The sequence below is a fragment of the Cyphomyrmex costatus genome, unplaced genomic scaffold (assembly GCF_001594065.2).
Source record: "Cyphomyrmex costatus isolate MS0001 unplaced genomic scaffold, Ccosl1.0 scaffold302, whole genome shotgun sequence".
Lineage (NCBI taxonomy): Eukaryota > Metazoa > Arthropoda > Insecta > Hymenoptera > Formicidae > Cyphomyrmex > Cyphomyrmex costatus.
This window is the reverse complement of record NW_017277148.1, coordinates 2,089,915-2,107,397: the sequence shown is the minus strand read 5'-3', so window position 1 is coordinate 2,107,397 and position 17,483 is coordinate 2,089,915. Positions and strand designations below refer to the sequence as shown.

The window sequence follows — 17,483 nt, the reverse complement described above, 5'->3', positions numbered from 1 at the left end:
CCCCCTCCCCCCCCCCCACCCCCACCCCGTGACAACTGGGTGACGGCTGCGTGGATATACGCCGGCTCCGTGATGCAAGGTGCTTTTCTACGCGATAAGTGGTGACATCGGCAGAAGTGCGAGAGCATTTCGCGACGACTTGCGCTACCGCGAGCGAGACCCCCGCGCGTGCGCGCGCGCGCGCGACCGCGCACGTTTTCCCTCTCGCAGAAGAGGAGAGCTGCTGACAGAGTACCGGCTAAAGTGATCCTGCGAGGAGAGAGCAAACACGAGGGGAGGAGCGATATCGCGAGGAAATTCAGTTGTTGATAAGTCGGAAATCCATAGAGAGATCCAGGAAGAAGGAGAGGAGATTCACAGAGAATCGCAGATAGATTTGAAGGAAGAAGAACGCTTGTGAAATATAACTACACGGTGACCGATCTTTGGCTGTGATCTAGATTTTTAAAGCCCCGAAGGTCATTCTTTAGCGATCGCTGAGTCGATTGACATTTTATGTGATTCGAATTTTTTTGACTAATGCAGTGCTCGAATTAAAATTAATGGAGCGGAAAGAGAGATTGGAGAAGAAAATTACAGATTGGTGAAACGAAAAACCGGGAACTTCGAAGGAATCTTAGATCAGTATTGTCGAGTGACTGGGAACTATTGGGATAATGCCGAGTGGTATCTCGCGAACTTTTGTATCATTTACGAATGCAAGGTGTCGAGTGACTGAAGCGAAGCTTCCTGAAACGCGGAATTGGTTGCAAAAATAGATAGAAAAATCTTCGACAACAAGTATCAACACCAAGTGTTTTTATCGATCGAATTGCTGACAAGAATTTTCGAATGAGTTTCGCTCGGAGAATTCGCGTCGGCGAATGTTGATTCCATGCTCAGATTACGATCCCCGCTCAGGAAATTACGAATCCCCTGAAGCAGCTATGGGATCGATCGTCGAAAAACATCGTAGCGAAGAGTCATCGAAACTGAACGTTCCGTGGAATCGGACTACGCCTTCGGTGCTGAAGAAACGTGCGATCGGTAACGTTGGTGTGTGTTGGTCTGTGAGTGAATAAAAGCGCGCGCGAGGGAAGAAAAATCGTTGATGATGGAGAAACGGAATCCGCGGTAAGCTACGAAGTGAAGATCACATTTTTCTATCGCGAAAGCCGGCGACGTCGGCATTTTAAGCCACAGTCTCGCGCGACATAAAACTGAGAAGGTATCGATATTCTCATAAGTACAAGTTATAAAGCACGTGTGAGGTAAAAAGCCGGAGGTGTCGATGATATTGTCGTAAGTGTAACTTAAAGTTACAAAGAGTACGATCTGTGGTGTGAAGCGCGATCTATGAATTGCAAGATCCATCGAAGAAAATTATTCTTACGCGATTTTTTTTTTTTCTTATTGAACGACAGATGTTATCGATGCATTTAACATGCGGAGAAAGTTCCCGTGTTAAATTAATATCGCAATCATCATGAAATTGCTACAATACGATATATATATACGCATTTGTGAAATTACCATAATTAACCAGCGTCGATTTTCTTCATGTTTTCCGCGCGATACTTATCGTTCTCCTGAGCCAGATTATTTGCCATCCACTTAGCACTTTTCGTTTCGTCGGTTGTTTTTTACGATAGCCACTTGTACGGCTAAAGATTGTCGGGGTTTAGTCAGCAATTTTCTCGATCGATGCCTTTCGTGGGGGGGTTTTTTTTTTTGGCTTCGCATCACGAAACGCACTTGCGGCGTTGACGTCGATATAGAACCGGCTCCTTCGAAAATGTCCGATTATTCTATCAAGGCGGTTCAAGGCCGAACTTTCGATCAATCTCCGCCCGTTGCGAATGTTGCGTTATTACGAGGTTATCGCGTTAAGGAGCCTGTAGTGTAACACGCGACTTTTCCCTTTGCGAGAGAGACGCTTTTGTGCGAATCGACCAGCTGATGCTTTCTCTCAATAACGATATTTATATTTGTGCGCAAAATGCGCGCCTTTTCTAATCCTTTTACGAGACAAGAGAAATGCGAACAATTTTTATTAATCGTGAATTTATTGAGAATGAATTCTCACGTGGAAGGAAAGTTTTGTTGATATATGAAGTATCTAAATAAAAAGCTTAGCTAGACACGCGTCGGGGAACAGAATTTTGTTAGATTATAAAGAATTACGTCGTATAGGACACTCTATTATAAGCAATATTGTAAAAAGTTTTAACAGTCCAACAGTTAGTTTGAGTCTTTTAAATTATAACATAATTGTTTTGATGTATAAGTAAAATTATTTTCAGATCTAGCTAAATTTTTATATACCTTTAGCAAAATTAAGATTCTTTTAGATATAAGATATACTATATTTTGACTCATGCTATTTCTTGCTCTTAATGATATATTTGCATACGTTTGTTTACAACTAAAAGCATATCTTTGAGAATTTTTCCCATTTTTTCTGATTCCATTACTAGGAATTGTTTATTAAGCAATTTATTTTGTTGATTATTCTTTTTTATTAGATGTTTTGCATTCTGTCTCAATATTTTGCGTGTTGTTTTTCATTATTGGCAATCTCTACTGTAACGTATAAAAGAGTCTTAGATTTTTAAATCCCTTTTACGTACCTTTTTAACAAGGTTATCGACATGAACGGGCTCAAAATAGATACAGTCACAATTTGTTTTGTATGTTTCGGCGAACGACATCGTCGCGTGTTTGGCAGTCAATGAGTATGTATTTTTAGGCGATATAAATCGGCAGATAGGTGAAAGCCGTGCACGATTTTGCATAAAATTGCCAGTGACAGCCGATAAGCCCGTTATTAACTATCCTAAAGTTAAAAATGCTGGCATTTCCGCAATTGATTAAATTTTCACCTTCCAAAATAATGCATATATTGACGTGTTATATCCGCTAGAGTGACGCGGCCATATAATGTCAATATACTATGTAATTTACTTCAATCGGATATTCGCAACGGCTTCATTAATTTACGCGAAATGTCTTTTGCGATCGTTAATCTTTCGACACTCAATATATTTCTAGCTTTATCAAACTGTTATTAAGGAAATGATGTGCGATGATTTCAAACACGCTATTTTTGCGCGTAAATTATCACGTAATCTTGTTGATCGATCATTAATAGACGCTTTGTTAATTCAGACGACTAACAGACGTGTAACAACTCGTTGAACGACTGTTTGTTTGATACGGTAGAAATGATACCTCGCGGGCGTGTGTTCTAAAGATAGTGAAATTATTTCCGCTATGCTAACGAGATGCTGCTGCAATCGGACGTTTATGACAGGTTCACTTAATCAATTCGTGATCATTTTTTAACGTTCGTCACGCACTTTCGTTTCTATAAAATAAAACGAGCGTACAGACGTATAAGCAAAGTACATTTTGTTGATCTAATTTACCTTTTTTTTTTTCCTCACGACATAGCAGTATAATGTTTTTTCATGAATCTGGGTCGAAGTAATTAGGGCAAAAAAAAAATGTTATCTTAAGTTTATGCTCTTAAGATATATTATAATGTTATCTCTCTTTCGTCATTCATCCATCATGCATTTCATCGCAAGTGAAATATCGTTTCTCTTCAAAAAGACAGGAAAACTTTTACTGTAAAAATGTTTAAGTTACTTATATTACGATACCGCGAAAGTTCAGAGTATATTCATTAAAAAATTAAATTCGCTCGTGAAAGATTAGCTTTGTATACTAATTATGAATTTCTTAATGATGGCTGGGAGTAATAAGTGTATTACTTCACTATATTAAATTACGATTAAGTTAATTTTAAATAATTGCTAATCGTATTTGTCATGTCTAATTTTTTCATTATTTCTTGAAAATTCATTCAAATTACTAATAATAATCGTATAAATTTTTAACGATCTTTAGTGAATTTGCGCATAAAAATTGCTGAAAGTAATTTCTTAATAAATTCATAGAGTTAAAAAGTTTTTGCAAGTTAATAATAGGCTTTAAGAATAGCGCTTATTACTTAAATTGCTAACGATTCCATTAAGTATAATCATTTATTTGAATGGCACTGTTCATTCTTAATTTCTTACTAATATTTTTACTTATGTATAAAAATAAAAAAAAAATGGTTTTTTGTTAGTTTGCAAAAAATATTTCATTGATAAAATGTGATTTTTGAATCAATTTGTTACCAGAATTTATAGTCAATCGAGTAAGCCATTAAAAATTATGTAATATTCTACATAATTGAGGGAAAGGCGAATTGTGATACTAAAAAATCATTAAAATGACATCCGCGCAGATATGATGTACATGTGATTGTAATACCTACGTGCTGTCTTGATCGCATGGAGATAAATCCTCATATCGGTCGTTGCTTACCGGTTAATGATGTAAAATATATATTGCAGTATTTTATGTGTGGATGTACGATTCCACGTTTTTTTTTTTTGCCACGCCATGCCGAAATTTGAAACCAGTTGTAAAATAACGTAGAAATTGCCTGATTTAAGTTGTCTGATTTTTCGTATTTAACAGTTATCGATCTTGCTGCAGAAGAATGATCTTCTTGCAGGTACTTGGCCGCGATAATGTAATTCAATATCAATATTTATATATATTCTTGGTACAAAATTACGCGACTTCTATATTCTATTGTCTTCTATATTCTATATTCATTGATGCTGTAAGCTGACCCAGCAATTACATATTTTTCTTTCATTACTTTATTGTATAGTTTTTTAAAATTAATTCTTTTTTATGGTTTATTTTCTTTGTTATTTTTTAATATTTAAATATTTTATGACATTTTTATTTAAAGTTTTTTTTTAAAGATTGACGATCATCCTGAAAGAGTATGGTATATATATTAAAGAAAAATAAAAATATATCTTTTACATCCTCTCAATGTTGCATAATTTTACAAGTTGTCATGTTGTATACATTAGATACTGTAATTTAAACGTTTAAGGAAATAAGATTTAGAAATTCTGTTTTTTAATATAAGTAAAGTCATTCTTATCTCTGACAAATTGTCAATTTATAATTATTTCTCTGTGTGGCGCGCAGCTGCTCTATTTACGTTTATCTAAAAAAATAAACCTATGTTTGATTTTGTTAATTCTTATTAAGATTTCATCAGATATAAAAATTGTACAAATAATTCTTTGATTGTCTTTTACAATACAATGTATAAATGCATTTATATGGAAGAAATGGAGCACAAGAAAAGACATAAAGTATAATATTTAGTCCATACATATAATAATGCTGTATGCGTTTTTGTTTTCTTCTATGCTCAAAATGAAACAAACATACACACAGTATGTATTCACTCTTTAAAGAAAGATGGAAAAAGAAAGAAACGGAAGAGAGGGTAAAGAAAAAAAAAAAGCGTACGAGGTGTATTTAGAAAGAATGGTCTCATTGTTAGCGGAATTCAAATGTGGTCAAAAAAAAAAAAAAAAAGAGCACGCACAAGCGCGACTTAACCAGAAAAGTGATGCAACGCGTCTAATTTACAATGCAGTTACCCATACATTTTACAACTCGTTAATTGCGTTATCGACATACCGATAAATTAACGATCACGAGAGAGTCAGTCGCGGACGTAACGCATTTATCAAAGCGCTTGTATCCATCCCGCCGAACGTAGCCAATCGTCATTCCATTATTGCTCGTTAATCATGAATAAAAATCACATAATTCGTAATTTCCGAAAAACTGTACAATTGCGATGTTTTGTGTCATAAAATCTGCATGAAGTCTTGCGTACGGTTCAATTACGTAAGCGAGTAAACAAGTAATTTTGTGCGTATAGCTACATTAGCTATTATCAGAGTGTCTCAGACAAGAGTTTGATACGAGATATAATGTTTGACTGATTTGCTTGCTGGATATACAGGGTATTCTAAAATATACTATACGTATGTTTCGTACAATACATATTATATAGATAATGCTGAGAAAAATGTGTGTTCTGTTTAATTTAAATTAATAAAAGGTGTTATACGTCCTTTCAAAGTTCTTTAAAACTTTTGATGTCGCATAAGTGATTTGACTTCACTATTAAAGTCAATTTTTTTTTACGTTGTACTGAGAACAATGTTTTAATTAAAAAACGATAAAAAAACCCGACAAGAATGTTATTTTGATGAAACAAAACAGAATTTCTATTCATAAACAACCAGAAATTTTGTTTCGTTTCACCAAACTGCCAAAAAACATTTTTGTTAGGCTTTTTGTTGATTTAATTAGAACATATATTTCTTTCAGTGCTGGCGAAAAATTTATCAATGATAAAAAGTCCAACGTGGTATCAAAAGTTTTAAAGAGCTTCAAAAAGACGCGTACATAATTTAGATAACAAAATATCATTATATATGTATCCTCACATGACTGTGACATACAAAAATTTTAGATAAGATTTGCGTTGTTAACATATATTGAAAATTAATTTACGTTGAACGATAACCTTTTTCAAGTTTTTTCTAACGCCATCATCCAACGTAAGTTACTAAGGGAAGAGTCATTTTTATTCTAATATTTATCTAGCAGTTATAATTGCAATTCATTTAGCATCATTTAGTGGTAAAAAATTATTAATTTTTTGTCTAATATGCATAATGTCTGTTCGATGAAAATGAAATCGGAAACAAATTCTAGGACATGACACGATTCTGAGAATAACTAAACACAAATTACGAGAGATTTGCGTTTGATAAAAGATAAAAAACTAGTAATTTCGGGACACTCTCTACATCGCTGTGCAGTACCTACTCCTACTCATTACTGTGCGTGCTATTATCTATTATCTTTAGACACTTCGTTAGCAGCCGATTCCCCGGTTTATTATAACGCTGCCCTGGCGTGTGTCGTCATAAAGGAATTTTATTGATTCGGGGGAAACGAACCGAAAAGGCATGCACAAAGGGCGAAGGGAGGCTCGCGCGCGCGCTTGCGCGATGATAAACTGCGGCGCGGCCGCGGCGAGTGTGAGAAAAAAAAAGACGATCTCTCAAGGAATCGCACGCTGCATTTACGCCGCCGAGAGTACTTCAAGGCATTATTTCAAGTCGCTCTTGTGCGCTCTACGTATTTATAGCGGTCTCGGTAAATTCAATTTCGATAAAGGAAGAGAGAATAATTGTGTGGTGAAGCCTCGCGCGAAAGAGAGTTCGGATAACGCGAAGATTCAGAAGGCGCCATCTAACGAAGGACCGTTAAGCTCGATATTAAGTTGAAGCTCGAGTGAATTAAAATGTGCTTTAGACTTTAGACGTCCCGCGAGACGTTCAATCATTTATTTTATCTTTCTATCTTTCTCTGAGGGTCTGTTACACCAGTTACCATTTTATAGGAATACATTGTACTTATTATCGTATGAAATTGAATAGCGTTAATTGGTCTAATATATGTCTGCGATGATTGAAAGATTAAAATATCAAATTGAAACAATAACATGCTAGATGCTCGAAATTTATATAACATAAATTTTCTAAATACGTAAAACAGACATTTCGATTTTTATCAGAACATTTTTAGTGTTAGATATCAGTTGAGAACGGCAGATATACAAATATTAAGTCAGTTGTAATATATATTTTCTACACAGAAACTATGATTTTATGAAGAATCTAAAAATTTAGTTAAACATAGGTTTGAAAATAATTTAATTTGTTTGATTGTCAAAATTATTATATAGAGACGCTCAAACACAATGAATGTAAAACGCTGTTAAAAGTTTTAATATTCTAGCAATTAGTTTTCTAGTTTTATACATAATATTTGATAATTCAAACAAATATAATTATTTCAAACAAAATTTTTAGATCTGTATCGAAATATTTAGATACTTCAGTAAAATCATCCTTTTTATGTAAAAACTTTTTAGACCTTTAGAAACGTCAGCGTTCAACCGGAGCGAATTGAATTGTTTACATTGTCGAAAAGTTCAACGATTAAATTTTTCAGTAATGCTGTGCGAGTGACGAGTCGATTTCCTTTCAATAATGCAGGGTCATTTTGCACATTCCGTAAAAACCTTATTATCAAGTCTAAGTGAGAATATATATTCCTCTGTATTGAGTTTTCATCGATTTCGAGGTAATAAACGAGCTACGAAAATACGACACGTAAGTGGAAGGAATGTTAGTGACGGACGTATACACGTCGTGTAATATACGCAATGAAGAGACAGTGTACGTACACGCACAGAGCGGATGAGGCAATAGAATTGAAGGGGGCAAGGGCGCGGGGGAGTTGAAGAATCGCACGCGCGGCTTTCGTCCACGTGCAGCAAATTAGTTAAGCGCGAGCTCGATTATTTGAAAACGAGCCATCTTCGCGACGGCGACAGGAAATTTTCCGAGAAATATCTCGGCCAAATGAATGATGAGAGGGGGGACGAGTATTATGATATTTGAAATTGATATATTTTTTCCTACTTATTTCGACAATGATTACTTGATAATGATAATTGCAGTTGCGACGTGCAATTACAGATACGATTATTGATGTTATTATATTGTCGATGAAATCGTACGAAAGGCGATATTTATATTGACTTTCTTTGAGACTTTCATTCATTTACTTTCGAATTACTCTTTTTGCAAGCATTTTAAGTAAAATTCAAGCTATCTTTATAATTCTTTAATTAACAAATTATATCACTTGATTTTGCAAAAGTAAAGATAAAAATATTTCTCGAATTTTATTTCGATAATATCGATATCCTGATGCATTTAAGGACTTGCTACTTTTATGTAAGATTTGTATATATATGATGTACTTTTTTGTCTAATTGTGATTGCGCTTTTGTTGCAGGCCTGGCCCGTGTGAATTGCAAGACCCGTTGTGGGTCAAAATGAGTGCGATTACCAGCGGCATTACCAAGAAAAGAAAGAAATCAGATGCGAAGCCTCAGTCGCAGATGTGAGTATCAATCTACCGTTTTTTATTTCTTCTTGCGGTACAAGCTCGGATCTGCAATCTGGACGGTACAATGAATGAATACCTGCGTTTCACACTGCATATTTAGTATCAAAATGCGACTATCAATGAATAAAAATAATTCTGTATTATTTGGTATCGTTTAATACACAATTTAATGTTTAATAAACAATTCGTAAAAAAATATAGAAAAAAGACAAATAATTATATTAAACGTACGAAAAAATGTACAAAATCAAATTCTTTCCTTATTATATTTTTGGATTATTCGTTTGTTACATGATTTGTTCTTTTAGCTTTACATAATGATTTTGTGTTGCGTAATTAATAATTTTAATACTTTAATAATTACGATGCAGTTGTTATGTTATATTAATTAAATAACGAAAGCAACGAAATAATAAAAATTTGCACTTTATAATCGGTTATTTGAATTAATTTAAAAATAAATAATTTAATTTCGATTAATTTCGGAAAAAATGATTAAAGGTGAATATCAGTGTTCTATTTTATTTTTTTTACGTATTTATATTTGAAACATTGTTTATATTTAAAAAATTGACAAGTATATTGTCAAAAGTTTTTCGTTATTGTTAAAAAAAGTTATGAAAACTTTATTTAATTTAATTCCAATAAAATACAGCGAGCAAAATATTTTTTTATTATATTGTTAATAATTCACGTAGCAATATTACAACATAATGTAACGGTAGAGAGAAAGGATGAGGGAAATAAGGTAAGAAAAGTAAGGAAAAAATTAAAACTGCTTTGACAAGTTTAAAACTTGAATTTTTTGATAAAGCTTAAAAAAAATAACAATTCTGGATTTAAATTAATTAACCTTGCATTAGTTTCTTAATGAATTTTTATTACGCACTAGATGTCTAAAATGTTAAATAAAGCGTATAATTTTGAAATTCGGAAACCATAAAGGAAGAATAAAGATTTAAAGGCTTGGCGATGTGTACACGCTGTAATCCGTTGCCATCCATTTTGGTAAAGAGCTTATCGTTTCGATCGAATTATTAATAACAAACACAAACACTCCAGTTTTTGAGCATTCACTGATTGAACAAGCTTTAATGTCAAAGTAATGTTTGGTTAATGTCGCGCACGAATAAAACTTTATTAAATTGTTGTATAAATTTCATCTCTATGTGTTGACATATAATAATGGAAAATGTAGTCATTGTTTCGATAACAATCGTGTAATATATATTAGTATTATTAATAGGTTATTGTATTCGATTTCATGTTAGTATCAATAACCAAACAGTGGTGATTATTTGCATCTTTTTCGTAAAAATTAATTAACCGATAGAAACAAAATTATCGAATAAAAAAATAATATATTTAAATCTAAACATATATTTTTTTAACGATTTTATCACATATATAAATGTCAAAAAATTATCAAGTTGAATGTGTTTAAATCTCGTTTCAATATAAAAGTTGATATTCTATGTTGAAAGTTGATACTCGAAGTAAGAATAAAAATCTTGGAAAAATTGCTTTTCTAGATAATAAATTAGAAATAACTAAAGAAAGTAGTAGAAAAAAATCTGTGTACAACTAATATTTTATTATCAGAATTTCATTATTAATAAAGTTCTGCGTCTTTCTCAAAGAGTTTAAAGAGTTTCTTAAAAATATTTTTTAAAAATATTTTTTAAATATTATATATATATATATTCATAACATTAATGTAATAAGTTTTTTGTATTTGTAACGAGAAAAAGTAAACGCTAAAGTTAGACCGCTTTTGATTTGATCCTATGATTTTATCGTGCGAATACATGGCTGAATAACAACTGGCAAGACGATATTAAAATTACGGAGTTGCATTATAGTAAAGCGAGAGTGGTTACTGGACCGATGTGACGTCACGCAAGGTCAATCAAACGTTTCAATGGGACCAAAAGAATTAGTTTAGCATTTATATATATATATATATATATATATATATATATATAAAAGAAAATTTTCTTTTTTTATAAAATTTTCTTATAAAATTTTGAAATTTTTTCGTAAGATTTTTATTACCTGATGTACTTCGCGGCGTTTTGTTACATGTCTAACGTGTACAAAAATTTCTCTTTCAGACTTGTAATTTTATAATAATAGATTCTTTAACTAATTTAGAATTAATGCCTTCTCGAGTCGAACGAGAGCTCCAGCTAATTAATCAAATTTTTTGAGAGTGATTTGAATTCGATGTTTAAAAATCGGAATACGTGTGTTCAGAATTTAAAAAATTACAATGATCACCATCGAAATTTTTTGTGAGGAACAACTTGAAATCCGACATCTGTTATTAACTGCAAAAGTTTAAAATGTGGCTATGACGAACTATGTCAGAACAAATTTATAAGTCGATCATATAAAAGATAAAAGACTTAATGCTTTTCACGCGAACGAGAATATTCTTTAACGCGATAAAACTAGGAAAAACTTTAGTCATAGAAATATTATAATAGTGATATATTTCTGAGGTTTACTCTTTACTATAATAAATTTAATAATTTGTATATTTAAAAAAATATTAACACAAAGATATAACTTAGAAAGATTACATTTCCAAGTAATAAAGAGACAATCTGTCAATGGCACTTTTATTATTTATCTAGTTTTTAAAAACAAATGTTTGGACAATTTAATTAATATTAAGAATAAATATTTAAAAAAAAAACTGTATTGTTATCTTGAACTCTTAATACTTAGAAAATAAATGTTCTAATATTTTTAAACATAAACTCGTTAAGCATAATAAAATGCAATTTTTCAAGTAACATGTAAATAACTAATTTATTGAAATATAATATATATTTAACTAACCTAATTAACTTTGTTATGACTTATGACATACATAATTTCAATAATTGCTAGTAGTTTTGCATTGATCTTTTAGAGCTGAATATAAGCGCAATCCTTTTAAAATAGCGCTTTAATTCTGCACTTCAATTGTTCACAGTAACAAGTGCCTTAACGAAAAAAGACGACGGACCCAAGAGAACTTGTATATCGATGAGCTTGCCGAGCTGATTTCCGCCACGGACATGAGCTCTGGCAAGACTGACAAATGCCAGATCCTTCAGAAAACCGTCGATCAGGTAAGAAGACAGATTTCTCTCGCCTTCCTTACAAATATGATTGATAACTGTGTCGTTGGAGAGTATACCGGCGATATTTCGTTAGTATCGTCTTTTCTTTCTTGGAAGTAAAACGTTATATCGGCTTAAGTGACAAGATTAGGAGATCAGGAGTCATAGAATTACATAGATTACGATACCTAAACAAATACTCAAGATAGACGTTATATTATTATATATAGGTAGTGTAGAATTTTACGATAGTTATTATCAGTGGAATAATATTGCATATAAGAAATTATTATATATATAATCTGTTCAACAAGAACGTACGGGCTGTTTCTTTGTAGATCGCCAACCGTATTCGGAATCAAGCAATCGTTTTCTAACAGTATTAAGGCTCACATCTATACTCTTTTTCAATAAAAGATTTTTCGCTCGTCGTAATGAACATCTTGGATTCTTTTCAAATATCTTGATGATTGCTTTGTCGTTCTTTTTCGTCGTTGACCGTCGGGTGCCACGTTCCGGCAGGTCGTCGACATTTTTTATTTCGTTTTGTAACGTTTCACCTACTTCCTGACGAATCCTTCTGACTTTTTCATGTAGCGCCTAGCAGCTGCATACGACATTTTCGATCCTTTCGGATGTGTGCAAAGGAACACTGCTTCAAAACGACTTGCATACGCAGCACTCATTGTGGTTATTTGCTCTGTTACAGTCAAAACAAGTCACATTTACCCATATAACCTCAAAGCATCCTCTTCCGAATTGTTCAGAGAAAATCGGAAAAACCAAAATTAACATCTATGCATCATCTATTAATGAAGTGCGGAACCATACGCTCTTATTGAACAGACTGTATATATATTTTTTGTATATTATTTTAATTCCTATATATAGGTAAGATAGAAAGTCCATATTTTTTTAAAGCGATTGCAAATATAAAAAATTATATAATGATAAAAATTTTGTTTTACCTTAATAATACATTGAAAGAGATTAAAATTCTAGGATTAAATCGCTGGCACAAAAGGCTATTTAAAAACATTCAAGTTTCATTCGCGAAATTATATATACTTTTATCGTTCCCTTGGTCCATAAAATTAAAGTTAACTGCTCGATGTTAAAACAAAATGGCCATTTTATGATCGTCAAAGGACATTTGTAAAGTCTCTTTTACTTGAAGACGTGTAATAAAATTTTTTTAGATTAACGATATTTTCATAGTTTTTTGTAATTTGTCCCACGCGTACAAATTTTATCTTCTTGTACGCGTCGGAAAGATATGAGGTCATTTTGTATAATTCAGATAAATAGATGATATTATAACTTATAGAAGACAGTCGGAAAGAATCTCATCTTTTGTCATCATTTTTCCTCGGAAAATCGATTGGCAGGTATTAAATGTTGATTGGCGGTGTTTTCGGATCGCGAGGACGTATCCATGCAAGCACAATAAAATATTTAGGAAAGCACTTAAGATTATTGAAAGATTTGTGGAGCAAGCGAAATCTCTCTCATAAAGATCGCTCTGTTTTATAGATGACACATGTCGATCTAAACGAAAGAAAAAACGACGGTATTTTTGAAAGTGATATTACATCGTCATTAGCTTAATGAGAATTTCGCATAACATTAAAAAACTCGTTCTTAACGAGCTTCGGTTCTTCGATACTCCCTGCTATAGCCAATCTTTTCTTTACGTTATGAAATATCTTATATAGTGAATCTTCGTTTACAATCAAATCTATGCAAGATTTCACTAAAATATTAATAAATTTAACTAGATACCGAAAATAATTTTGTTTGAATCGTTAAAATAATTATGTAGGACGATGAATTTTTTTGCAGTATTGTTATTAACGTTTATGTGTCCTACATAATTATGGTTGAAACGTTCGTTTACAGAGGCCACTCTATACACACACACACACACACACACACACACAAAATTTGTAATAGGGAAGACCGGGGCACAAATTAACACTTCTTGAAAAATAGCTGTAGTTTCAAATCCAGATATTATTTAAATATATTACTTTTTGTAAGTGATAGTATGATCATTTAGCTATTACGGAAGCAAGGATTAATTTTTTAAAATTAGTGATAGGAGTTCGACAAGAGACGATTCTGAAAGAACTGTCATATCCAGCATTTGCATTTGGGGTAAGAATTAACAAGCCAGGTTTTTTGTATACCAGGTTATTATAATTATAATATTGCTTAATATTAGTTTTCGTCTGAAGAAGTTTCTTCTGATAAGATATTTTTTTTATTTATAAAATATTTTTTTATATTTTTTATATGATCAATAATAATCAATAACAATAAAAGGGCGAAGTAAGAGTCAAATTAAGATTAAAATTAAGGAAATTTTATATGATCGACAGAGGGCACATATGGTGCATGTCGCATGACCCCATATTAAAATTAAATTTCATATTAGCGCGAATATTTTTTTTCGTTCTCAGCATAAATTATATCCCACAGAGACATATTCATGCGTCTTTAATCTTGGAAAAGAATTTTCGAATCTGTAAAGAGGAAAAAAGTAATTGTTATACAAAAATCATATGGTTTAGTCAGTAATATAGATGGCATAACCTACAAAAAATGGAATATTTCCCGAAGTGGGAAAAAGTGGCAAATTTTTCTTATTTGTTATTAAAGTTTGATGTTTCCTTTTTATAATAAAAAAAAATCTACTGGGAAATGCTGGGAACCAAACTAAAAGTCTGAAAAAATATTAACAAATTCTATTTTATTTTAATGTTACTTACGGTCCGAACATAAAAAATTCATATCATATTTATTTTATTACTTACCCTTCAAGATACTAGCCTGATTAATATATTTTCCAATTCCATCAAATAACACAAACAAATTGCCTTAAAAATGTAATTTAAAAAATTTTAACAAATTTCAATTTTAAATTATACGTGGCCAAAGGTAAAATAAAACAATACAAATAAGAAAAAGGGCACAGAGCCAAATATTTGGCTCTGTGCCCTTTTTCTTATTTGTATTGTTTTATACATGTTGAGCCTTTTCATTACTTATTTTTAAAATAAAATAATTTTGTATAAACTATGATGGAAATATATATTCAGCTTTCGACTTATAATAAAATAACACTGATTTTCGAATTTTTAATTTTTTAGTTTTTGCCACGTTTTCGTTATTTCAAACCACTGTGACACGCCACCTTCTTGCACGACATCCAGCGTGTCCTCGACTAGTTCAGAACGTTGTATAGAACAAAGAAAGTCTGGAATGAAACATCTATCGTAGAATGGATAATATTTTCAAAAATTGAGTGTAATACATACCCCTTTAACTCTGGTCTCCCCTAATAAATTGCGTTTAAAATTTTATATTCGTACTTTTTATTTTATAAAAAATGACAGTAATCTTGAAGACATATTTTTGGCGAACATTTATTTTAAGTTTGTTACAGGCTTTTATTCTCGGTTAAATAGATTGACAATTAAAGATTTTTTAGAACAATGTGAGTAGAACATTTTTGTTTCTTCATTGTTTAATTTTTAATGTATATAATCCGATGATTACGTTTTGAATGAAATTTGTTCTGAAAGAGATCAAAATCAATGCAAGGATACATTAATTTTTTAATTTTTTTAAGATTTCCCTGTATTTCAAATTAAATAAATATTACGCGTTTATATTACACATGATTTTCTTACTTTATCATTTTTTTCTAAATAAATATAAGATTCAAATGAATTATAATAATTTATCTACTTCTGTAGCAAATTAATGGGATGTTCTTTTTATTGCTTTAATTTATGCCATTTAGTATCTTATTAATCAAATTTTGAATTAAAACTTTGTTAAAATGAAGTCTCGTTGAAGTCTCGTTGAAGTCAAATAAAGAGTAAGAGCTGGTAGTTTTAATGCATTTTCATTTTCTGAAGGTTAGTTTCTAAAGAATCGCTTATTTTTAATCGCTAATTCAGAAGCTATTTCTGTCCGGACAATTTTCTTAAGAGAAACATTAACTTTAAATTGATCCTCCAATAAATTTCACGGTAGACGAAGACTCGGAACAGAAATATTCCACTAATAACACTACCTATTGTGTTATTGCAGTTACACCATATCACATATTGTCCATGGTTCTCTTGACATTATTCCGGGATAATTCCGTATCTTATTCTTAAGCTCTCTTGGGTGATGTTTCAGCCGAGGTGTTTAAATAATACAAGAAAATCTCGGACCAACTCAGTAAATTTGGTTAACCTCATGAATTTTCTAGTGAGAGAAGTCCCTGCGTTATTTTAATTTTTTTTAAATGTAACTCTGTCTCTCAACCGCTCGATCCTATTCCAACTTTAGATTGAAATTTGCGCATAACATTACGTTTAATATGGAAATCCATGCTTCACGTTATTAAAAAGACGTACGTATGTGCATGTATTGATATTTTCTTTGAGCCCTTCTTGCATCGATTCTGCTCGCATTTCGTACGCAATGTGGATGATTGAATTCGCGTGTATAACGGACTTGCAACACTGAAATAATAATAATCTCACAAATTAAATTTGATCGTCAATTTAAAGAACTCTTATTACGAAAAATATTACTTCAGCTGAGGTATATTTTATTTATCTGATTAGATACGAAATCGTGGCACAGAAACACATGCGAAGGTTGGATCCAGGTCGGAAACTCGAATGTGTAAAGCAATGACGAAAATTCTTTCTGGTGGTAGTATTCAGTAATATTCTTATTGTGAACCTCTTTCTTATTAAAACACCATGGTCTAACGCGGCTATTGGCTGTTCGTGACCTAAGGCAGCGTTTTTGTCTTGATACCTTGTCCTGAAATTTAAAGCGGCGTTTACAATGAGATTTTAAGGCGTGAAATTTAAGCTTAAGTCTTAAATTGTAAAAAACAATTTATTATTGATAATAAATAAATAACAAGGGCGATGTAAGAGTCAAAATATAAATTCATTTAATATAATGTTAAAAATCCAAGTAATAAAATAAAATAAAATTTAATTATAAAAACCGTAAAAATAAAAATATATAACTATGAAGAACTACTTAAATTTACTTAAAATTAATATAAATCAACTTAGCGCTACTAGTTTCGGCTCCAGGATTGAGCCCTCCTCAGACGATAAACAATCATGGACAAAATCAATCAATCAGTCTTTTGTTAACCATCTTTTATTATATTTGATTTATATAATTTTTTACAATGTCGACACACAAAACTTTTAATTTAATTTTATTACCGTTGGATTTTCCTGGTGAGTTTTCATATAGAAAATTTGACATAATTTGTAATACCTATAAAGAAAAATTTTTTATTACCATCTCTTAGATTTATGATTTTACATCGACTTTCTAATCATGTATATTATGACGTCAGTTTTTTCTGATGGAGACTCACGGAAGTGGATTAAGACTGTACAAGCGTATCTCTGCGATCTCTGC

General features: G+C 31.7%; 1 protein-coding gene across 1 annotated transcript in view; it reads left to right on the top strand.

Annotated features, from left to right (window-relative positions):
• LOC108775659 (putative uncharacterized protein DDB_G0291608) overlaps positions 1–17,483 on the top strand; it is a 146,128-nt gene that overhangs the window by 78,093 nt on the left and 50,552 nt on the right. Inside the window, exons 2-3 of the mRNA XM_018542091.1 lie at positions 8,800–8,907; positions 11,897–12,035. Of these exons, the coding sequence (XP_018397593.1) occupies positions 8,800–8,907; positions 11,897–12,035 (247 nt within the window). The remainder of the gene's footprint in view (positions 1–8,799; positions 8,908–11,896; positions 12,036–17,483) is intronic.